This window comes from Muntiacus reevesi, chromosome 1 (genome assembly GCF_963930625.1).
Source record: "Muntiacus reevesi chromosome 1, mMunRee1.1, whole genome shotgun sequence".
NCBI lineage: Eukaryota > Metazoa > Chordata > Mammalia > Artiodactyla > Cervidae > Muntiacus > Muntiacus reevesi.
Genome location: NC_089249.1, coordinates 110,915,514 through 110,939,886, shown reverse-complemented (window position 1 = coordinate 110,939,886; position 24,373 = coordinate 110,915,514). Strand labels below are relative to the sequence as shown.

The window sequence follows — 24,373 nt, the reverse complement described above, 5'->3', positions numbered from 1 at the left end:
CACTTCATGTGGTCAAAAAAAATTTTTTTTTATGTAGAGAAAGAAAAGGCAGATATTTTGAAATGATTTATTTGTAAATAACACAGGTGATTAAACCATGGGTGATTTGGAAAGATAAAACAACTAGAGATATAGAAAGGGATGATACCTGAATGTTCTGGATATTGAATATTGATGTTTAGCATTTTGATCTCTGAATATCTTTAATACGGGAGATGTAGAGAGCACCAAGTTATTAGCCAATTTGGAAATTATTCCTGAAGAATAGGAAATGATGCTTTTTCAGGCAGCAGGTAGACAGGAATATCTTTTGAAGACTGCAAGAGCCTTGTGTTAATAGCATGTTTCCTGTACTGTGTAACACCTTATGAATGACCATGGTCCTATTGAGATGGGTGATGGGACACCCATTTTATGGAAAAAGTATAAAGTGCCTTGGTAACTTGCCCAAGGTCAAAACGTACTGTAAATGCAGAGCCCAGATTTTGAACCCAGGTTTATTTGATTCTGTTTAAACACTTCTTCACTGAGAATCTGCTGTGGTGCTGGGAATGAATAGTGCTTGTACCTTAGGAGTTCAGAGTAGAATAATACATGGCTGCTGCCCTCAACATAGTGTTGCAAGTGAATAAGATCTGTAGGGGGCCTTGGGGAGCCAGAGAAAGACCATTTAGCTCAGTCTGAAATTTTAGGGGCATTTTCTGTCTGAGCTGGATTTCAAGGAAAGGACTAAGAGTTAATTGCAAAGAGATGATCTTAAAAAAAAAGAGATGATCTGTGGAGGGTGTTGCAGCCAGGGGGAACCACATGTGTAAAGATATTTAGGCATAAAAATAGCATGATTTATGCTGAAGAACATATTTCTGTCTGGGTCTTAAAAGATGAGATTGGTGGTGACCAGCAGAAAGAAGAGCCTGAGTTTTTCTTTTCATACGTGATTGCCTGGACAAATACCAGAAACTGGTTAAAATATTTGTGGATAAAATTTCAAACTTTTCATTGTGGTTTTATCTTCCTTTTCTAGGATCAGTTCGACAGCTTAGACAAACATACACAATGGGGAATTGACTTCTTGGAAAGATATGCCAAATTTGTTAAAGAAAGGATAGAAATTGAACAGAACTATGCGAAACAATTGAGGTAAGTTACATTTTTTTTCAGTTCTCAGAAATGAAATTACATGTTTAAATAGTTAGCTTTAGATAAATGTGATACACCAGGAGTTGAATTCTGTGTTTTTCATCAGAGTTAGATTGAATTAGGTAACTGGTTTGTTTTAGTGACTGGTTTAATTAAATCATTGTCTATTATCACAAGAAATATTGGCTGGCTAGATCATGAGCAGCTTTCATTCCAGAAAGACACTTAAGATTATACAATCAGGAAGCAAAATTCCAGGAAAAAGAAATAACTTGGTAATATTAATAATTTTGTGCTTTACAATTTTATTCCCCTGAACTTTTTGCGTTAGTAATCTTCCCAAGATATTGAAGATTTCTCTAGTTTCTCATTTCTTCATAGTTTCTAAGACTGAGAAAGTGAGTGTGATGAACTGTGTTTCTTTCTGTCAAAAAGTAGATGGATATTACTGATAAAAGAGATTCTGGAATATGTGTTAGGAGATAAAAATTTTAAAGGGAAAATTTTAATCTTAAAACAAATGGAACTTACCTTAAGATTTTATTCAAGCAGAAAATCATTGTTGGACCACAACCTGATAAATAGTTTTGCTGCAACTTACTCAATAAAAATAGTGTTTGAAGCCTGAAGACTAGAAAACAATGTAAAGTTCTAGGTAAAGGGATTAGGATTCTTTATGTTGTATAGTGACAGAAAAATCTAGCCCACAAGGCACACATGGGTAAGAGTCCAAGCATAATTTGATTTGTGGATCAGATCAGATGTGTTCAGGCTCCTGTTTCTTGGCTCTTCTTCCCATTGTTGCCTTTATACTCAAGTTTTATTCAGTACCATCCTTTTTACCCGGTAGCTCTAGATTTCATATCTTCATACTCCCACATCCTGGGGAAGAATGATGATCTTTGTTGTGCATTTGAGGGGAGGAGATAGGAAGGGAAAGGAGGAATGAAGAAAGTGAAAGAAAGGAGAGAGGGAGGGGATGGAAAGAGAGCAGAGTGCAAGCCTGTATCGGCTTCTCTCCTCCAGAAATCCCAGCAAGTCTCCTTTTGCTGACCCTGGTTAGATTATATGCTTATCCTGAACAGTTCACAGAAATGAGAATGTTAGATTGATTTATAGCTAATTAATTGCCCAAAAGAAATATAAGGTAGTGGATCACAGAAGGAAGGGAGATTTTGAGTGAGAATCTACATATGCCCACCATTTGTAGCAGTTTATTCAAGGAGCTGACTGGTTGTGGCCATGAGATAGACTAGTATGATGAGTAGGTTGCTTATAATGATATACATACTACTATTTTGACATTTGTTAAAATTGTAGCATCATGCTAATTTCTTGATTCATTTGCATCCTGTTTTTTAATTTTTATTTATTTTTTTGTGCCCTATTTTTTTTTAAACAAAGTAATTTCCATGTGGAAATATAAGCAAGCAAGTATATTAATAATAATTGTGATGATATTTTACCTGCCCAAAAGTTTTGGCTTGGGAACTTTACTGTGCAAGAATCGGGAAGCATTAAAGGATCTCTGAAAAGTTAAAATATCAGTAAAAAGAATGTATTCATGTGTGAACAATGAAAAATTTCCCTCATTTAATTTTTAATTTGATCTCAACTCTAGCACATTGTTTTCTGGTTTTTAAGTATGCCAGTAAAAGTGAAGAGAAGAAATGCTACAGACAATAATACAGTGATGTGATGGCAGTGTGAAGTGACAAATAACAAAGATTAAAATATTGCAAAAAACAAGATAAAATGTTTCCAGCTTAAAGGTACCTGTCAGTAAGAAAATGATGAAAAATACTGTGGAGTATGCAATTTAAACAAGTCAGATATAGCAGCATATTAAACTTAAAAGGGTGTTCAGTCTGTCAGTGTGATAAACAAGTTGTAGAACTGAAGGTACAGCAAGATGTCCTTGCTAACTTGAGGTTGTGTATATAGCTATGTATAAAATTTGTGTGTATTCTGAAGAGATCTAAATAGGATATACCCCAAATTGTTTTACCCTGGTTACCCCTGGGGAGTGAGAGTAGGGGATGAGAAGGGACAGAACTTATATTTGTTACTTGTACTTTTAAATTATTGAAGTTTTTCTAGTGATTATGTAATCTTAAGCAAAGAAGATGATACATTTCAAAGAATATCACCACAAATTATAAAAGAAAAATTGGTAATTTATAAGGTAAACCGTCAGCAGTATGCTATATTTTGTTGTCCAGAATAACTTGGGTCTCAAGGGTTTCAGGGTGGCCAAGATTTTAGCAGAGTAAAAGACTGTAATCAAACAGCAGACTTGTCTGCCCTTCTATTTTGTGACTGATAATAACGGTTATAATTTTCACTTACTTGCAAAAAGAGGTTTTGACACCACTTTTTTGGAGCAGGAGTGGTTAGAACCCACAATTACATGGTATGAAAATATACTTTTGTAGTGAGAAAATAGATACTCTAGTTCAGTGATTTGCATCTTTTTTCTGTCCCAGCAGACTAAAGAAATTTAGTACATGTTCATCCTAACAGTGGCTTTCACTTACAGTGATTCTCAACAAGAACAGAATTATTGGAAGGTGTTGAGGAATTCCAATAAAGAAGAGTTGGGAGGAGGCTTGTGTAACTTGAAAACCACAACTCCCTTCCCTTTGTCCACATTGATATTTGCTGCTTTGGATGAATACTTAGTAAATGATTGAATTATCAGCTGCTTTTTTATAGTATCTGTTTTGTCCAAAGGGAAGAAGTGTGCCTTGTTTATTTCCTTTTCTTTAATGAGAAAAATTCTTTTGGTTGACTCCCTCCTGTTTTGCTACTGCAGAGGACAACTTCTTTTCAACTTCTTTTTTTCTCCTAAATAATAACTGTATTCAGAATGTTAAATATTTTAAATATATTGCAGGATTAAATTTTGCAATATACTTTTGTAAATATACTTTTTATTTGCATAAATTTTCACATAATTTTGGTGCTCCCTAATTTATTTTCTTCTGTCTTCTATTTGTGTGTTTTGATGGCTTTGATTTAACTTTATTTAAGTTTTGGTATTCACTTTCGGTAGTGATTTGAGGATGAGAATAAATAGAAAATAAAGCATCTAATTATGTTTGAAGACATAGTTATAAACAGTCCAACCATGTCCATTTTGATGGATGAGAAGTAGTGACTTTGAATCGCTTGGTAGAGTTTTTCCTTGTTTGCAGACATAAAAAGTGGAAGTTACTCTAATAAATTTATGCTATTTTATATGTATAATAGAGATTGACTAAATTTTCTTATGTGAAAAACTATGCATAATGGTATGTATTATTTTTTTCTAGTAAAAATAATTACAGCAGTAAGTTCTCTCATAGAGATTGCTGTAGGAAATTATATTTCTCTATTTCACCCCAGATGATTCCTTTTTGGCTCAAATGTGACAGTGTGGTACTGAAAGAAAAATAGATTGGATGACTAAAAATTACTCTTACCTTAACCAGAACAGCAATCTCTCCAGATTTCTTGGATCTTATTTCTATTTCTGTACCTAGACAACCATGGTAACATGACTGGTACCTCTAGAGCTTAGTGAATATAAGTTGAATGCATAAATGATTGAATGATCTGTGTTTCAGTTTAGTTTAGAAATTAGGATCTCTTAACTATATGCTGAACCTTTGAACCATGTACTGCTTTCTATCCATACTAGAGTTTATGTCATATATTATACATCAGTGTGAAGAGATTGCCTTACTAAGAGCTGTCCCCAATATTTAGGATAGGCTTAGATATAGAATAATGTAAATAAAGCAGTTTCTATTTTCTATTTATTTTCTCATGCTTCTTTATCCGAATTTTCTCTTTCTGTGTTCCTGTTTAATATCAGAAGAACCTAGGGAGCTCATCTTTTGTGCTGATCTATGGAAAGTAGAGACTGCTGTTAGTTTTTGGTCGTCCTTTGTTTAACTTTTGATGCTTTTGACTTCCCTGAGGTTTTCTTTTTTAAATTGGAGGATAATTGCTTTACAATGTTGTGTTAGTTTCTGCTGTACAACAGAAAGGCTCATCACCTTAACAAGAATTGCAGTCTATTCCTGATTTTTATATTAAAATGTTTTGTTAAATGATGAAGCCAAACCTAACAGATAAAGCATAAAGCTCTTAAGAAAGAAAATAGAGACTTCCTTGGTGGTCCAGTGGCTAAGACTCAGCACTCCCAATGCAGAGGACGCGGGTTTGATCCCTGGTCAGGGAACTAAATCGCACAGGCTACAGCTAAAAGACCCCAGATGTGTCAATTAAAAGACCCTACATGTGGCAACGAAGGGCCCACATGCACCACAACTAAGACCAGGTGCAGCCAAATAATATTTTAAAAAAAGAAAATAAGTTCAAACCAGTTGTGTTAAACATTTTGATAGTGAACTTTCCAATGAAAAGGATTTAAAGATCTTCTTTAAACAACTATAAAGAATAAGAAGGTGGTTAATGATGTTGGCTGTATAGATCACTTTGTTAATCTCTCAGCTTTTTCATAATACCTTTAATATTTTTATTTCTAAGTTATTTGTAGCCATTTGAATTTGTGGCAGTGTCTAAAATGAGATATAATGTTTATTTTATCATCCTAATGTTTAAAATATGGACAAATCAGATAAATTAAGCTATTTATTTGAATCTAGAACTGTGTTGTATAGTTCTTCTTCAAGAATCTGATATTTAGAGGGAAAACAAGTTATCAACTTGCAGAAGAAAATTTCTCTGAAAAGTGTGATACTTAAATATGGGGCAGTCTGTTCCTTCCTTGGTCTAAATTGAGCAAATAAAATAATTTTTTTTTTTCTGTCTTCAACATACCAGAAAATACTCTTCTGAAAGATTTGCAGTTGCCTAGAAATCACATTGTTATGCCTATCGCGTCCTAAATAGTAATGAATTGTTGAATATATTCTTTGAGTATAGAGTATGAAGCTGATACTATAGATATAGAATACAGAGCCCCATTCACATCTTATGGACTGTGTACCCTTGACGTGGTAAAGATAGAGCAAAAATAGGAACTGGCATTTTTAAGAAATAAGATACTTTGTTCACTTTCACATCCATTGAAACTTGTTTGAATTTCTTCTTGTAGGGCCTTCAGGCATTAATACTTAAGCCCTCTTATTTTTTCTTAATTTATTTTATGATCTGCCACCAGTAAAGGTATAATGAGAACAAAGCCTGTCCTTTAAAAAAACAAATGCAGTATTCAGAATTTGTCTAATATCACTTGTACCTAATGTGAAATTTACTGTCTTAATCATTTCTAAGTGTATATTTCAGTTGTGTTAAGTATATTCATCCTTCTGTGACCAATCCTTAGAACTTACTCATCTTGAGAAACTGAAACTCTGTGTATTAAACAACTCTCCATTTTCCCCTTCTTCTAGGCCCTGGCAATTCTACTTTCTGTTTCTGTGAAATTGACTACTCTAGGTACTGTATAAGTAAAATCATGCAGTATTTGTTCTTTGGGGGATGGATTTATTTCACTTTTATCGTTCAGTCGCTCAATCGTGTACGTCTCTTTGCGACCTCATGGACTGCAGCACGCCAGGCTTCCCTTCCTTCCCTCATGGACTGCAGCACACCAGGGGAAGATGGATAGAGATCCATCACTCTCTCTTGGAGTTTGCTCAAACTCATGTCCATTGAGTCAGTGATGACATACAATCATCTCATCCTCTGTCACCCCCGTCTCCTCCTGCCCTCAATCTTTCCCGGCATCAGGGTCTTTTCCAGTGAGTTGGCTCTTCATGTCAGGTGGCCAAAGTATTTGAGCTTCAGCATCAGTCCTTCTAATGAGTAGTCAGCGTTGCTTTACTTTAGGATTGACTGGTTTAATCTCCTTGCCGTCCAGGGAACTCTCAAGAGTCTTCTCTAGCACCACAGTTCAAAAGCATCAGTCCTTTGGCACTCAGCCTTCTTTATGGTCCAAGTCTCACATCCGTATATAACTACTGGAAAAACCATAACTTCGTACGGACCTTTGTTGGCAAAGTGATGTCTCTGCTGCTTTTTAATATGCTGTTAGGCTTTCTCTTTAAGAATTTCCCACAGTTTATTTCACTTAGCACAATGTTTTAAGGGTTTATCTGTGTTGGGAAGTATATCAGAATTTCCTTCCTTTTTAAGATTGAATATTATTCCATTGTATGGATAGTGCCACATTCCGTTTATCCATTCGTCTGTTGATAAGCATTTGGGTTTTTTCCACCTTTTTGGTATTGTGAATAGTGATTCTACAAACATGGTGTCCAGATCTCTGATTCCCTACTTTCAATTCTTTGTGTGTATGCCTAGAAGAGGAATTACTAGATCATATAGTAATTCTATGTTTAATTTTTGAGGAGTGCCATCTTGTTTTTTGCAGTGGCTGATCTAGTTTGCATCCCTACCAGTAATACACAAAGGTTTTAGTTTCTCTACATCCTTACCGGTGCTTATTACTTTCTGGGTGATTCCTTCCTTACTGCCTTCCTTTCCTTCCAGCCTGCCTTCCTCCCTTTTCCCTCCCTGTCTCTTTCTTCATTCACCTGCCTTTTTTGGCTTCTTTTTGTGTGTTGGCTTCATTCTTTCAGTGCAGACTGACTTTTTTGCTGCACATGGCAAGAAATATACTCACCAGTAGTTAAGTTTTGTGTTTGAGAGATTCAGTTCTCATCCTGGCCTCAGAGTTCTGGTACAAAATGTTTTCCATCTCTGGATCACTTAACTGAGACCCTCAAATAAGGTCATCTTTGTTAATCTGGCAACCCTTAAGCATGATAACTGTTAGATGGAGGGAGATTAAAACAAAAGATACTAGTCAGTCTCAGATATCTAATACTACCCTTTTGCCAGAAGCAATATGAAGTGGTACAAAATTTACTGCAGTTTTACATTGTTGAACCTTGCCATTTGATACTAGAATACATTCTTAAATAAATGTTGGTATGTTATGCATCATTTTAATACACTTTTCTCACATTATGTTTTTTCGCTAATGACGTATCACTTGCTGTTTTATATTTTAGATTAGGGAAATGATGTTAGACAAAAAGCAAATTCAAGAGGTGTTTTTTTTTTTTTTTTTTTTGAGTTCAAAATGGATTGTAAAGCAGTGGGAGACAATTTGCAACATCAACAGCGCATTTGACCCAGGAACTGCTACAGATGTTTATATAGGAAAGTGGTGGTTCAAGAAATTTGGCAAAGGAGATGAGAGCTTTTAAGATGAGAATGCTATGGCCAGCCATCAGAAGTTGACAGTGACCAATTGAAAGCAATCATCAAAGCCGATCCTCTTAAAACTACATGAGAAGTTGCCAAAGAACTCAGTGTTGACCATGCTATGGTTGTTTGGCATTTGAAGCAAATTGTAATAGTGATAAAGCTCAGTAACCAGATGCCTCATGAGCTGACCACAAATGAAAAAAATGGTCATTTTGAAGTGTCATCTTCTCTTATTCTGTGCAACAACAATCCATTTCTCAATTGGATTGTGATGTGCAACAAAGTGGATTTTCTGTGACAACTGGCGATGACAAACTTGAGGTTGGAGCGAGAAGAAGCTCCAAAGCACCTCCCAAAGCCAGACTTGCTCAAAAAAAGGTCATGGTCACTGGTGGTCTACTGCCAGTCTGATCCATTACAACTTTCTGAATCCTGGTGGAACCATTATATCTGAGAAGAATGCTCAGCAAATTGATGAGATGCACTGAAAACTGCAATGCCTGCAGCCAGCATTGGCCAATAGAATGGGCCCAGTTCTTCTCCATTACAACGCCCGCATGCATGTCACACAACCAACTCTTAAAAGTTTTGCCTCATCCACCATATTCATCTGACCTCTAGCAAACCAACTACCACTTCTTCAAGCATCTTGACACTTTTTGCAGGCAAGACACTTCCATAACCAGAAGGAGGCAGAAAATGCTTTCCAAGAGTTCACCAAGTCTTGATGCATTGATTTTTATGCTACAGGAATAAACAAATTTCTTTCTCATTGGCAAAAATGTGTTGATTGTAATGGCTCCTATTTTGATTAATAATGATGTGTTTGAGCCTGAAAAAGAGAAAGTTGCTCAGTTGTGTCTGACTGTTTGCAACCCCATGGACTATACAGTTCATGGAATTCTCTAGGCCAGAATACTGGAGTGGGTAGCCTTTCCTTCTCCAGGGAATCTTCCCAACCCAGGGATTGAGCCCAGGTCTCCCGCATTGCAGGCAGATTCTTTGCCACAAGAGAAGCCCATGAATACTGGAGTGGGTAGCCTGTCCCCTCGCCAGCAGATCTTTCTGACCCAGGAATTGAACTGGGGTATCCTGCATTGCAGATGGATTCTTTACCAGCTGAGCTTTCAGGGAACCTCAGTTTGAGTGTTTGAGCCTAGTTATAATGATTTAAAATCCAAGGTCTGAAGCTACAATTACTTTTGTACCAACCTGATAGTATGATTTGTTCACACTTTACAAATGATATGGTATTTATCACCTGTTAAACAGTAATTGGAACTCGTCTTTGTTCAGTCACTCAGTCCTGTCTGACTCTCTGCAACCCCATGGACTGCAGCATGCCAGGCTTCCCTGTCCCTCACTATCTCTCAGAGTTTGCTCAAACTCATGTCCATTGAATCAGTGATGCCTTCCAGCCATCTCATCCTCTGTCATCCTCTCCTCCTGCCTTCAGTCTTTCCCAGCTTTAGGGTCTTTTCTAATAAGTCAGCTCTTTGCATCAGGGAACCAAAGAATTGGACCTTCAGCTTTAGCACCTGTCCTTCTAGTGGATATTCAGGATTGATTTCCTTTAGGATTGACTGGTTTGATCTTGTTGTCTAAGGGACTCTATCAAGAGTCTTCTCCAGCACCACAGTGAAAGCATCAGTTCTTCGGTGCTGAGCCTTCTTTATGATCCAACTCTGACACCTGTACATGACTAATGGAAAAACCATAGCTTTGACTGTATGCACCTTTGTCGACAAAATGATGTCTCTGCTTTTTAATACGCCATCTAGGTTTGTCATAGATTTTCTTCCAAGGAGCAAGTGTTGTTTAATTTCATGGCTGCAGTCACTGTCTGCAGTTATTCTGTAGCCCACCAAAATAAAGTCTGTCACTGTTTCCATTTTTCCCCATCTGTTTGCCATGAAGTGATGAGAACAGATACCATGGTCTAAGTTTTTTGAATGTTGAGTTTTAAGCCAGCTTTTTCACTCTTCTCTTTCACTTTCATCAATAGTCTCTCTAGTTCCTCTTTGTTTTCTGCCATTAGGACAGTGTCATGGGCACTGTGGTTATTGATATTTCTCCCAGCAATCTTGATTCTAGCTTGAGCTTTATCCAGCCCCACATTTTGCATGATGTATTCTGCATATAAGTTAAAATAAACACGGTGACAATATACAGCCTTGGCGTACTCCTTTCTCAATTTGGAACCAGTCCATTGTTCCATATCCAGTTATAACTGTTGCTTCTTGACCTGCATCAGGTTTCGCAGGAGGCAGGTAAGGTGGTCTGATATTCCCATATTCAAGGATTCAAGAATTCTCCACAGTTTGTTTTGATCCACATAATCAAAAACTTTAGCTTAGTCTATGAAGCAGAAGTAGATGTTTTTCTGGAATTCCCTTGCTTTTTCTCTGATCCAACAGATGTTGGCAATTTGATCTCTGATTCCTCTGCCTTTTCTTAATCCAAGTTGTACATCTGGAAGTTCTCAGTTCACATACTGTTGAAGCCTGCCTTGAGGGATTTTGAGCATTACCTTGCTAGAATGTGAAATGAGTGCAGTTGTGTGGTAGTTTGAACATTGTTTGGCATTGCCCTTCTTTGGAATTGGAATGAAAACTGACCTTTTCCAGTCCTGTGGCCACTGCTGAGTTTTTCAAATTTGCTGGCATATTGAGTGCAGCACTTTGACAGCATCATCTTTTAAGATTTGAAATAGCTCAGCTGGAATTCCACCACCTCCATTAGCTTTGTTCGTAGTGATGCTTCCTAGGACCCACTTGACTTTAGTCTCCAGGGTGTCTGGTTCTAGGTGAGTGATCACACCATTGTCATTATCCAGGTCATTAAGATCTTTTTTGTCCAGTTCTGTGTATTTTTGCCCCCTCCTCTTAATCTCTTCTGTTCTGTTAGGTCCTTACCATTTCTGTCCTTTACTGTGCCTATCTTTGCATGAAATGTTCCCTTGGTATCTCTTAATTTTCTTGAAGAGGTCTCTAGTCTTTCTCACTCTGTTGTTTTCCTCTGTTTCTTTGCATGGTACACTTAGGAAGGCCTTCTTATCTCTCCTTGCTATTCTTTGGAACTCTGCATTCAGATGGGTATATCTTTCCTTTTCTCTTTACCCTTCGCTTTTCTTCTTTTCTCAGCTATTTGTAAGTCCTCCTCAGACAGCCATTTTGCTTTTTTGCATTTCTTTTTCTTGGGGATGGTTTTGATCACCCACTTCTGCACAGTGTTACGAACCTCCATCATAGTGCTTTAAGCACTCTGTCTCAGATCTAATCCTTTGAATCTATTTGTCACTTCCACTGTAAAATCATAGAGGATTTGATTTAGGTCATACCTGAGTGGCCTAGTGGTTTTCCCTACTTTCTTCAAGTTAAGTCTGAATATTGTGATAAGGAGCTGTTCTGAGCCACAGTCAGCTCCAGGTCTTGTTTTTTGCTGACTGTATAGCTTATCCATCTTCAGTTGCAAAGAATATAATCAATCTGATTTTGGTATTGACCATCTGGTGATGTCCATGTATAGAGTCATCTCTTGTGTTGTTGGAAGAGAATGTTTGCTATGACCAGTGTGTTCTCTTGGCAAAACTTTGTTAGCCTTTGCACTGCTTCATTTTATTCCAAGGCCATACTTTCCTGTTACTCCAGGTATCTCTTGACTTCCTACTTTTGCATTCCAAACCCCTGTGATGAAAAGGACATCTTTGTTTGGTGTTGATTCTAGAAGGTCTTTTAGGTCTTCATAGAACTGTTCAACTTCAGCTTCTTTGGCATCAGTGGTTGGGACATAGACTTGGATTATTGGATATTGAATGGTTTGCCTTGGAAATGAACTGAGATCATTCTGTCCTTTTTGAGATTGCATCCAAGTACTGCGTATCGGACTCTGTTGTTGAGTATGAGGGCTACTCCATTTCTTCTGAGGGATTCTTGCCCACAGTAGTAGATATAGTGGCCATCTGAATTAAATTCACCCATTCCAGTCCGTTTTAGTTCACTGATTCCTAAAATGTCAGTGTTCACTCTTGGCATATCCTGTTTGACCATTTCCAATTTACCTTGATTAATGGACCTAACATTCCAGGTTCCTATGGAATATTGAATTAGAACTCAGAGCCTCTCAGATGTTGAAACATTCAATTCATTTATGTGCCTTAAAATTTTTTTTTACATTTTACTTCATTTAGAACTGTGAAATGCAGTTTAAATAAAAGCGAATTAATGTTTTTAGAAATTATTTGGAAAGTGTTTAATTTTCACTGAAGCTCAACTATAAACATGACAGAAATAGAATGGATAAATATTAAAATCAGGAATTTAAATATAAGTTAAGTAGTATGATATATTTAATACCACATAAATAGTTAGAATATAGAGGGAATACTGTAATTTTTAGAGAAGCTCATTAAATTTGGAAGCCTCAGACTACTGAAGAGTATTGGTTCTTCTGTATTCGTGGTGCATGATCCTAAGGTACTGGGAAAACATGGATGAAACACACATGCATAAAGCAAAGTAGTAGCTTGTCTATGACATCTATTATAATTTCTATAATATGTATCTGTATAAAACTTTTAATTCCTGATTTATAACATAATACTCAAAACGTGTTACATGTAAAAACTACTTTCATAATTGGTTGCTTGGAGAATCTCTGAATTTAGAAGAGAGGGAAATTTTTTTCATAAACAGTAGCCTAGGGAAACTGACGCTAAGGGCAGATTTTTAGTAAATTTTTATTTTATATTGGGATGTGGTTGATTAACAATATTAGTTTCAAGTGTACAGCACAGTGATTCAGTCACACATATAAATGTACCCATTCTTTTCCTTTTCCATTTAGTTTATTACAGAGTATTGAGCTGAGTTCCCTGTACTATAAAGTGGGTACTTACTGGCTATCTGTTTTAAATATAGCATTGTGTACATGTCAGACTCAAACTCCCAATCTATCCCACCCCCTCCCTTTTCTTTCCTGGTAACTATAAGTTTTTCTCTTAAGTCTGTGACTCTGTGTCTGTTTTGTAAGTAAGTCTTTTGTAATAAGCAATGTCCTATGATAAATGTCTTTCTTTGACCTACTTTTAGTATGATAATCTTCAGGTCTATCCATGTTGCTACAACTGGCATTATTTCCTTGTTTTTAATGGCTGAGTAATATTCTGGGGGGGTTGTGTGTGTATATATGTATAAACTTTATCTGTTCATCTGTCAGTGGATATTTAGGTTGCTTCCACGCCTTAGCTATTGTAAACAGTGTTGCAGAGAACAGTGAGGTGCATGTTTTCGTTCAAACCATGTTCTTCTCTGGATATGTGCTCAGGAGTGGGATTGCTATATCATATGGTAGCTCAGTTTTCAGTTTCTTAAGGAACCGTACTGTTCTCCATAGTAGCTGCACCAATTTACATTCTCACTAACAGTGTTGGAGATTTCTTGAGAGAGATTAATTGCCTAAAGTATTTTTAGTTTAGGAGCAATGTGCATGTTTTACCCTTACATACTTAACGTAAACCAGAGATTTATTTGACCTAATAAGCGTGTTATGTTAAAAATTCAAAGCAGGGATTTGTGGGACTTAGTAACCAATCACACCTTGGAATGAATTTTTGCTGACGTTAGACTGTTTTCTTACAAAGTCCAACTGAGATCAGTTGCTTTGAAGAACATCTTTTTTTTGAGGAGATAAATTCTCTTGGTATGCTTTTATCATAATTTTTTTAATTAGAAAAAATTGTAATACATTTAAGTATGAATCACTTCTCAGTCCCTCTCCCTAGAAATATTATTAATAATTTGTTGTGTCATCATCTCCTAGCAGAAGTTTTGATTTAGTGGACTACAAGAACATTTTGGACTATGCTGTAGTTTCTCTAGTGTCTTATATATGGTTTCTAAGGGCTTTATTGGGCCTTGGGAAGAGTAGCCTATAGCTGGGTAACTTTTACAGAAGAGATGCAAGAGCAATTTTTAAAAATTGCTGAGTTTTAAGCCTGCATGCTCAAAAGGTAAACATATTATTACTTTCTTCTTTCCCTTTCCTCTTGTGGTATAGGTGCTCTTCCTCCCAGAAGCTAGAGATCAAATTAGTGTTGTTTAGGCTATGTTTAAGGTATGAGTATCTTAAGACTTTAGTGTTTTTAATGTCTGTGGCAGTAGCCATAATCTTTCAAGTGTCAGAAGCCCAAATTATATTGGTTTAAGCAAAGAAAAAAATGTATGGGTTATGTGACTGAAAAGTTTAGAGATCTGGGTACTCAGAAAAGTAAGAATTTCTTTTTCTCCTGATTTTGCTATCCTCTCTGTTGATACAATTCCCAAGTAGCCTCTTTAGGATTGTGTCCTATCAATTTAACTTTAGAATAAAGAGAACATATTGATAAACAACAAGGACCTACTTACTGTGTAGCATAGGGAACTCAGTGCAATATTCTATAATAATCTAAATGGTAAAAGAATTTGAATAAGAACAGATACATCTGTAGTTATAACTGGGCTTCCCTGGTGGCTGAGATGGAAAAGACTCTGCCTGCAATGTTGGAGACCTGGGTTTGATCCCTGGGTCAGGAAGATCCCCTGGAGAAAGAAAAGGAAACTGAATTACTTTGCTGTGCACCTGAAACTAAAACAACATTGTTAATCAACTGCACTCCAATATAAAATAAAAATTAAAAAAGAGAACATCTCTTACCAAGAATTTCAAGAGAAATTAGGAATCTAGAAGTGTTCCTGTGGGACTTACCTCATGGTCCAGTGGTTAAGACTCTGTGCTTCCACTGCAGTGGGCCCAGGTTCAATCCCTGGTAGGGGAACTAAGATCCCACGTGCCATAGGATGTGGCCAAGAAAAGAAAAAGGTGTTCCTGACCTGTTACATGGGGCCAGCACACCACAACTACATAAGCATGACATAGAGGAGCTGCAGTTTAGGATATACTCAGTTGTACTAGAATGATAACTCCCAAATCTCGTGGGCTAAGCAGAAAAAGCTTGTTTCTTGCTCATGCAAAGTCAGCCGCAAGGCTAGGTGATAATGCTCTAGTAGTCCATGTGGTAACGCAAGAATTCATATTATTTTCATCTTGACCTTAACATGAATCTTCCACAGTTGCTTCAGCAGGGAATGAAGAAGCCCGAGGTCTATGCATGAGCTGTAAAGCTTTATCTTGGTATTTACACAAAAGTTACAGCCCATTATACAGAATTAGCCTCAACTGGAAGTGGGCTGGAAAATGTATGAGATAACAAGGTTTTTTTGGTGAGCAGAAATGCGTCTGCTACAAACTGTTACAGAATAAAATAACATATTAAGTGATGTAGGTAGGCAAAGACAGCTTGTTGATTATAACCTGTAACTCTAAATAATGCTTAAAATGCTGATATACAAAAAACTGTTCAGGATTTGATACTAGCTCTTTGGAATGTTCTTTGCCCAAGTTTGACTTGTTTTTGTTTAAAGTAATTCATGGATTCATGGTTTAAAATCACTGACTTTAAAAGTAGTTTCTGGAATGCAATCAATTTATAGGTTGGAGACTGTAGTTATAACCATAATACCATAAATTAATCAATTACCTCATATTTGCTAATTTCCATGAGTATTACAGTTTCAGTTCAGTTCAGTCACTCAGTCGTATCTGACTCTTTGCAACCCCATGAATCGCAGCACGCCAGGCCTCCCAGTCCATCACCAACTCCCGGAGTTTATTCAAACTCATGTCCATTGAGTCTGTGATGCCATCCAGCCATCTCATCCCTTCTCCTCCTGCCCCCAATCCCTCCCAGCATCAGGGTCTTTTCCAGTGAGTCAACTCTTCTCATGAGGTGGCCAAAGTATTGGAGTTTCAGCTTCAACATCAGTCCTTGCAGTGAACACCCAGGACTGATCTCCTTTAGGATGGACTGGTTGGATCTCCTTGCAGTCCAAGGGACTCTCAAGAGTCTTCTCCAACACCATAGTTCAAAAGCATCAATTTTTCGGTGCTCAGCTTTCTTCACAGTCCAGCTCTCACATCCATACATGACCACTGGCGTATCTCAAATTATTTGTGATGATGGACTAGATTCTTTTAAAGTGTCTACTGATGCTTTTATAAACTACAAAAAATTTTGAATACTTGAAAAATGATGTAAAAAGAGACATGAAATACCCTATATTTTTTGCTGTTAGATTCAACATTTATAAAATTACTCTCAATTTCTGTACTTAGCTTGCTGTGGATCAGTAATGAAGAGTAAGTGGACTTTTACTTAGTCCATGGATCATGTTTTGAGGAGCATGCTATAAAGGACTATGGTTAATGCTTTGCAAATACTGTCTCCTTTAATTCTCACAGTCCTATGTGTAGAGGTTACTGTTACCATCACTTACAGAAAACGGGGCACAAGAGAGGGCAGTAAGTTGCCCAGGGTCATACAGATGTCACATAAAACCCATGTGGTCCAGTTTGACTCCAGAGTCCGTGTGCTTGTCTGCCTCTGATTTTGCAGAGATGAAATGATAGATGATCATTTTACTGTCTTAATTACTTTACATCATTAAATTCTTGGTTTAATGAGATTGGAGGCTTTTGGAATATAAGTCAATTTCGACAACAGCATTTTTAACAATTTAAAAAAAATCTTCTTCCTATAGAAATCTGGTTAAGAAGTACTGTCCCAAACGTTCCTCCAAAGATGAAGAGCCAAGGTAAATTATATACCTATTTATCATTGCTTATGAAAATTTAAAAGAGTATATTTTTATTATTTAGTTAAATATTATACCATTAGCTTTTTATAAAAATTTTAACAAGATTTGTATCATAACAAAAAATTATGTTTATGAAAGAGGAAAGTACTTTTTTTTCTTATGAGAATACATACTTCAGTGGGCTTGATGATAGCTTTTTAGAATAGTTGATGTGTGAGTTCTAAGTAATAGGTGGATTGGGACTCCACTTGAATGATGTAGTCTCCAGAGAAAAAGGATATTTTTTTCCATACTTTATTTTGTAGTTGTCAGCTTGTTAGATTCTTGCCTTTCTTTTACAAATAGTAAAACAATTTAGCTGTTTGGGTTAAAGGGGTAATGAAAAGGAATAGGTTTTCAGAGTAATTTTGGAACTCTGAATAAATGGTTAGGGATTGCCTACGAGCTTTTTGGCATTCTTACACAGGGGGATACATGGATGGTTGTAAAATGCAGAAAGAAAGAAACTGGATGGTTGTAAAATGCAGAAACAAAAGAGACTAAACTTAAAACAACTTTGTGTATGATTGTCAGTTATTTAGAGGATTTAGTTATTTAGAGGTTTAGTGTTAACGGAGTCCTGTCTGAGCTGGGTGTCTTCAGCTTATGTAAGAGCGTTCCAGCAGTGTATTCAAGTAGATCTATACATTTTAATACAGTTATTTTCTTTGTCTCTCTCCTTCCCTCCACACACATTTTTTTTACCCTTATTTCTGCCCCTTCTTACCCTCTGTGGTGCCAACCAAAGTGGCACTTCACTTCCATTCAGGATGTGGGCAGGCATACAGGCAGCTGTGTCCAGAGCTGATAGCAAAATTGTTCTGTAGATCACCCATCGAGATGCATTTGAGTGGTATGATTGGCAGGTTCTGTCCTGGAGAGCAAGCACATCATCTCTGCAACAGGCTCAGCTGCCAAGCCTAGGAATCCAACCAAGTGCATTCCCAAGCTCAGGCCAGTCAGTTGGCAACGTAAGAGATTCCAGTATGCCAAAAGAGCCTGCAGGTAGTATTCTTATTATTTTTTGACCCCCAAATCCTTTTATTTATAAATTATGACTACCTGGAGATATATAAACATGTACAACTTGAGCTTAATGCAGAGCTTAATTTAGAGCTAGTAGCTGAGATTTAGGATGCATATGTTAAAATTGGTTAACTGTCAGGTTTGATCTGTATCACAAAAACATTTATAATGAGAATAAAAATAAATTTTGCCATTTTTAATGTTTTTGTCAGGTTTACTTCGTGTATAGCCTTTTTTAACATCCTTAACGAGTTAAATGACTATGCAGGACAGCGAGAAGTAGTAGCAGAAGAAATGGCGCACAGAGTTTATGGTGAATTAATGAGATATGCTCATGATCTGAAAACTGAAAGAAAAATGGTAATTTTTATCATTTTTATACAGTTATAATAGCATATACAATATTTTCACAGAAATGAAGTACTTTGCCTTTTAAAATTATGTATGTTCATTCCGCATGAATTGATTTTCTATTTCACTACATTTCTTCTAGCTTAAATTATCTCAAGACATTCTTGCTAATTTGTGATCATTTGGGATTTAAGACTGAGGTTTGGTAAACTCTAGCCAGCAGGCCAACTCTAGCTTACTGCCTGTTTTTGTTTCCTAGTTACCATGAGCTCAGAATGGTTTTTACATTTTTAGATAGTTACTTACATATTGTGGTGGCCACTTTTGCATTACATTAGCAGAGTTGAATATTTGCAAGAGACCACGTGGTTTCCAACACCTAAAATGTTTATCTGACCCATTATAAAAAACTTTTTCTACCCCTGTTCTCTATAATCATGTGTTTTTCTAGAGATTTTATGTCTTAGAGATTATATTTGAAGTATTTAAATAATATTCTAGGAAATGCGTTTTAGAGAGTTTTTCTCTTCCTGAGTCTTGGTAAAGTTACATAATTAGTACCTTGAAAAAAATTAAGTGAAAAGTCTTTCGGGAGAGGCCTTTAGACTTTAATTGGTGTTTAAATGTAATTTTAAAATTTGCTTGTTTTTTTTTGGTTGTTATCACCTTTAGCATCTTCAAGAGGGACGAAAAGCTCAGCAATACCTTGACATGTGTTGGAAACAGATGGATAATGTGAGTTATAATGTTTTCATGTTTGACATAAATTTTCGTAGACTGATTTAGACCTGAATTCTCTTATGTGTGTGCATGCTCAGTTGCTCATTGGGTGTCCAACTCTTTGCAACCCCATGGACTGGAGCCCGTTAGGCTCCTCTGTCCTTGAAATTTTTCACACAGGATTACTCCAGTGGGTTGCTGTTTCCTACTTGAGGAAATCTTCCCGCCCCAGGAAACAAACCCATGTCTCCTGTGTCTGCTACATTGGCAGGCAGATTCTTTACTACTGTGCTGCTTGGGAGGCCAAATTCTCTTGTTTCTTATCTATTTGAGTTTAATATTTCTCATTGTAGTAATATTCTTAATTTGACACTGATGTAAATAGAGAATGTGAGATCATTGTGTCCATTTTCCTTTTTTTTTTTTTCTGTATGGTTCTACACTTTGTTCCAACTCTGTAATTTTCAGGTATCTGTAGACATTTAGGAAGAATCTTTTTGTCTTTGTAGTTATTGTAAAGTATTGGTAGAGGATAGAAGTAATACGGAAATAGTGCTATATCTTAGAAGACCATTTGACTAAGACAAAGAGAACCTGGGTTCTAGTTCTACCTTTCCCTTAGCATCTGATGTTTTCATGACTTCATTTTTAGTAAGTGAAAAATGAAGACAGTGGACTAGATTATATAAAAATGTTTCTTCCAGTTCACTGGATCTCTAAAAATGTAAATGTAAGATTCTAATCACCAGTGCTGATTGAGAATTCTTAGGTATATTAAGAATTAAGTCTGTTTTCATTTTTGTTTTGATTTTCTGATTGGTTTCAGCAATACTTTAAGGGAGTGTTTGTTTATTAAATTTAAAATTGCCTTAACTCGCACCCTTCGTACTGCCACCTAATGAGTGTGTATGTGTGTGTCTCATTTGCACAAAATAACAAACGCCTACACTCGGGAGTTATTGGTTCCTTTAAAGGCTGGAGTTGACACAAATCATTCCTGTTGATATGTGCTGACTTACCTTTAGAATAATTGTTACTAAGCAAAAGTTGTAGGAGTCAGAAGAAGGCATCAAAAAATGTAGGAGAGATTTAAGACATTAACAGTATTATGAAATAAAGGTGAGTTCAACTCAACTCATGTATATTGAAAATACCCACAATATGTATTGAGTGAGTTTGGTACAAAAGCTGATATGATAATGATCTTGTTTTTGTGGAGCCTGCAGTCTAGTGAGAGATACACAAATACAATTTTTGTGTAATATGGAGAAATACATGCAGGATTCCTTTTCTAGTCCCATGTCTTCATGTCTAATCAAGGAAATACAGTTGTAAAATGTCTAACACATTTGAAAGGAGATTTAAAGAACTAGCAGGGATAGATTGAATTAGTGATGGAGTATTGAATATTGAGGGGGAAAAAATTGACAACTGTTAACCCAGGATAAACAAAAGAAGACCCCAGTGACATTTAAGATGAGGGCAGAAGACAGTAGCCTGTGAAGAAGATTCTGAAGGAATGATCAGAGATTGAGCAGAGTGAAGCATCAGAGACTCCACGTCACTCAGATTACTGGTTTCAAGTAACAAAGCGTATGACTTTATAAGAACGGGGCTTAAAATCAGATTAGTTCCAGAGTTGGTCAGTAGCTCAGTGATGTCACCAAGGCTGATCTTTCTGTCTCTGTTGCTGTCTTGACCATGATTTTTTCCCTCAGGCTTGTCCCTTATAGTCAGCAGTTGACTTTAGCAGCCAAACACCACATCCTCATTCAGTTGCATGTAGAAGCAAGAAGGGAAGCATTTCTCTTCTGTTTGGTTTAACCAGGGAAGAAAAACTTTCCAGAAAAACCCCAGCAGAATTCTTCATGGATGCCTTTCACAGGATTAGATTTTATGACCATGCCCTGGCTCTGGGGTGGCTGGTAAAGCAAGTTATCATCTATTTCCAGCCTCCATATAGGGAGGTATGCTCTTCTAAGAAAGAATAAGGGAGTGGCTGTTGATTAGGTTATAGCACAAAGGATGAAGAAGGGAGAATCTTTTCTCTGTCATATCATATAATGATATATCTTTCAGGGAAGGAGTATTTTTAATATTATTGTACTCATGATTCTTTTGCTGTTGCTAGGGAATTATTAGCTAGTTTTTTTCACAAACAGTAATACACTTTTGTATATATGCATTGCCTCAGATTATACCAAAAGTAGTAGCTATAGCTATTCATTTTGAAAACACAGCTCTGAACTGAGTTTCAGAGAATTCAGTGTAGAAATCTTCACAGGAAAGTGACTTTCTGCATTTTATGCATATTCAGATATATTTATGCTTTGAATAAATTTTAAGTATCATTTGATGTCTCATACTAATCAAAATAGTAAGTGCCTTTTAAAGTTTTTATAAGAAATTTCTTGCATCAAATTTTTAAGTTTGATGTAACTTACAGGTATTCCTGGTACTAGCTATAAGGTGAGCTGAGCTAACTCAGACATCTTTTGGCTCCAGAGGCGTGCATGCTCATACACTTCAGTAATATCCATCTCTTTGCGACCCTGTGGACTGTGGCCCGATAGACTCCTGTGTTCATGGGGATTCTTCAGGCAAGAATATTGGAGTGGGTTGCCATTCCCTCCTCCAGGGATCTTCCTGACCCAGGGATTGAACCTGTGTCTCTTGGCAGGTGGATTCTTTACCATTGGTGCCACCTGGGAAGCCCTTGGTTACAAATACCTAGATATAACAGCTAAAATATTTTTTATTGTATTTTAAGCTTAGCAGAAAGCTCTTACCTGAGAGAAAGGGAAATCTCTTAACTGCTGGAAGCTAAGGATAATCTAAAAGCCAGAGCAGTAGGTGTAAGAGGTGATACAGTGGCATTTGAAAAGTGATTGCAGAGGTGTTGGGGTACGGTTTACAGGACCTTGCTAAGGGGTTGGGATTTAGTACTCACACAAGGACAGAATTTAGGTTGTAGCTCTGTGTGAAGAGTTGGAACTGAAATCCCTGTATTAAGTTTGAATCTTTGAAGGGTTAAACCTTTAGTGAAAAGTGGCAGGAACTCTGGACAGGCCAAGGGAGACAACAAAGAACCTTGTCTCTATCTGAAGGTGAAGGAGTGGGAGGTATCCTATGAGAAAGTTAAACCTTTTGACCTTCTAGTTAATGAGGTTTGCACTGTCTGAATAGTTTTGTAATGCCCAAGACAAAAAATTGACCTTGTAACTGGTTAAACAGAAAATACTGACATCCTGTGCTTTCCTCTTAGTAATTCTCAGAATAGAGGTAGCAAGGTATATGTTTTCCAGACAAGAAGTTGGAAGAGTTTCCTCTGTGGAATTTGCTTAGCCTGAGAGGAAAAGGCAAAGATACAGGCGCCATGGTTTCTCCAAGGAAACTGCCAGCTAGCTTTTAAAATAGGAAGAGCAGACTGGCAGAAATCTCCAGACATAAACAGCAAAGTATACAGGGGGAAAGAAAACAGCTTTAAAGAAACAGTGACTGTGAAAGGAAATAGAAATTAAAAATGAAAAGCAAACAAGTAAACACCCAGAACTGTTACTGACATTTTCACAGGGAACAAAGAAATGATTGCATGAAATAGGAACAAGATACTATTAGGAAAGAAACATATACAGAACAAAAAAGAACTTTATGAAAAGCTCACTGGAAAGAATGAAATTGAAGAAGTCTTAAAGTAGAGCAAAATGACAGAAATTGAAAATACAGAAAAAATATAAGGGAATTAGAGGACTCATCCTATAGATTGATTTTCAAGATAAAAATCCTCTTAAAAAATAGAAAACATAGAAAATGGATAGGGAAAATTAAATCAGGAAGAAAATTTCCCCAGAATAGAAAGACATGAGTTTCTAGATGGAAAGGATTTTCCAGGTGCCCAGCACAGTTAGAAGACATAGCTTAATGAAATTTCATAACAGTTAGAGGGAGACGATCCAACCAAACTCCAGGGAGGAAGAAACAAAATATAAGATAAACATGTTTTATGCAAATGATCAGGGATCAGGAAGCCAGAAGACAATGAAGTAGTACTTTTACATGTCTGAAAGAAGACAGTTTCCCACTCAAGAGTTTCATACCCAGTTAAACTTTATTAAAAGAGATGGAAAGGCATTTTCAGTCTTGGAGACTCAAAAAATTATCTCCTCCAAGCCTTCTTTTAGGAAGCTACTGCTGAATGTGTTCTAGCAAAATAGAAATGAACCAAGGTGTAGAGCTAGAGATGGATTCAAATTAAGGGAGAGTTGAAAGCAATCCCCAGGAAATGGTGAAGGGAAATCCCAAGGTAACAGTAGGCCTAGTTTGGTAATCAGTCCAAATTTCAGCAGGTGAAAAACCTCTTGAGTTCTTGATTTCATTAAGAAAATAAAATTAATAGAATTCTGAATGTATTTGAATTAACTGAGGAGCGGTTTAAAGAACTGGGCACACCGGGGTTAAATTAGAAAAGAGTACATTGGAAACTAAAGCAATTTTTAAAGAAAGAGACATTAATTTCAGGATAAAAAATGTACACAGGAAAGTAAATGTATTACATGTTCAGTTCTGAATAGCTTTTGCAAAGTCATGGTAATTTGAATTAAATTTTAAAAAATTTAGGAGCCATTTTGTGCAGATGGTGTTTCTTGGGACACATGGAAGAAACAACACAAAACCAGTTTGGAGGGATATTTCCATATTCAAAGCTACATTGGGATCCCATCAAAAAAACAAACTAAAAAAAACCAAGCAAACATCAAACCAATTAACAAAACACATAAGAACCAAACAAAAACACCGAACAAACCCAAAAAGTCCTGCTTAAAATGAGCTTAAAGTAAAAAATTGCAAAATACATGTGATTATTTTTATTATAAAGAGATTGAGATGCATAATAAATATTAACTCAGCTATGCCTATAATTTTTTTCTTTACAGTCTAATGATATCTGATGTTTGAAGTACATGGTTTGATTGCGATAGTAAAATTTCTTTTCTGATTTAGAAAAATTTTACTTTTAGTATGCAATTTTACACATTACACAGTAGCAACACCTTTAAGTTACTTTCTTTTTTAAATTGAGGTTGAGTTGGTTTATAATATTGTGTTGGCTTCAGGTGTACAGCGAAGTGATTCAGTTTTATATATATCATATGAATTTTTTCAGATTATTTTCA

The 24,373-nt window shown here is 36.4% G+C and overlaps 1 protein-coding gene across 2 annotated transcripts in view; it reads left to right on the top strand.

The window, feature by feature from the left end:
• The window catches only part of FNBP1L (formin binding protein 1 like), a 113,068-nt gene that overhangs the window by 58,922 nt on the left and 29,773 nt on the right, over window positions 1-24,373 (top strand). For both annotated transcript variants that reach the window (XM_065908464.1, XM_065908465.1), the window contains exons 2-5: window positions 1,025-1,140; window positions 17,007-17,060; window positions 18,341-18,488; window positions 19,152-19,214. In XM_065908464.1, the coding sequence (XP_065764536.1) occupies window positions 1,025-1,140; window positions 17,007-17,060; window positions 18,341-18,488; window positions 19,152-19,214 (381 nt within the window). The remainder of the gene's footprint in view (window positions 1-1,024; window positions 1,141-17,006; window positions 17,061-18,340; window positions 18,489-19,151; window positions 19,215-24,373) is intronic.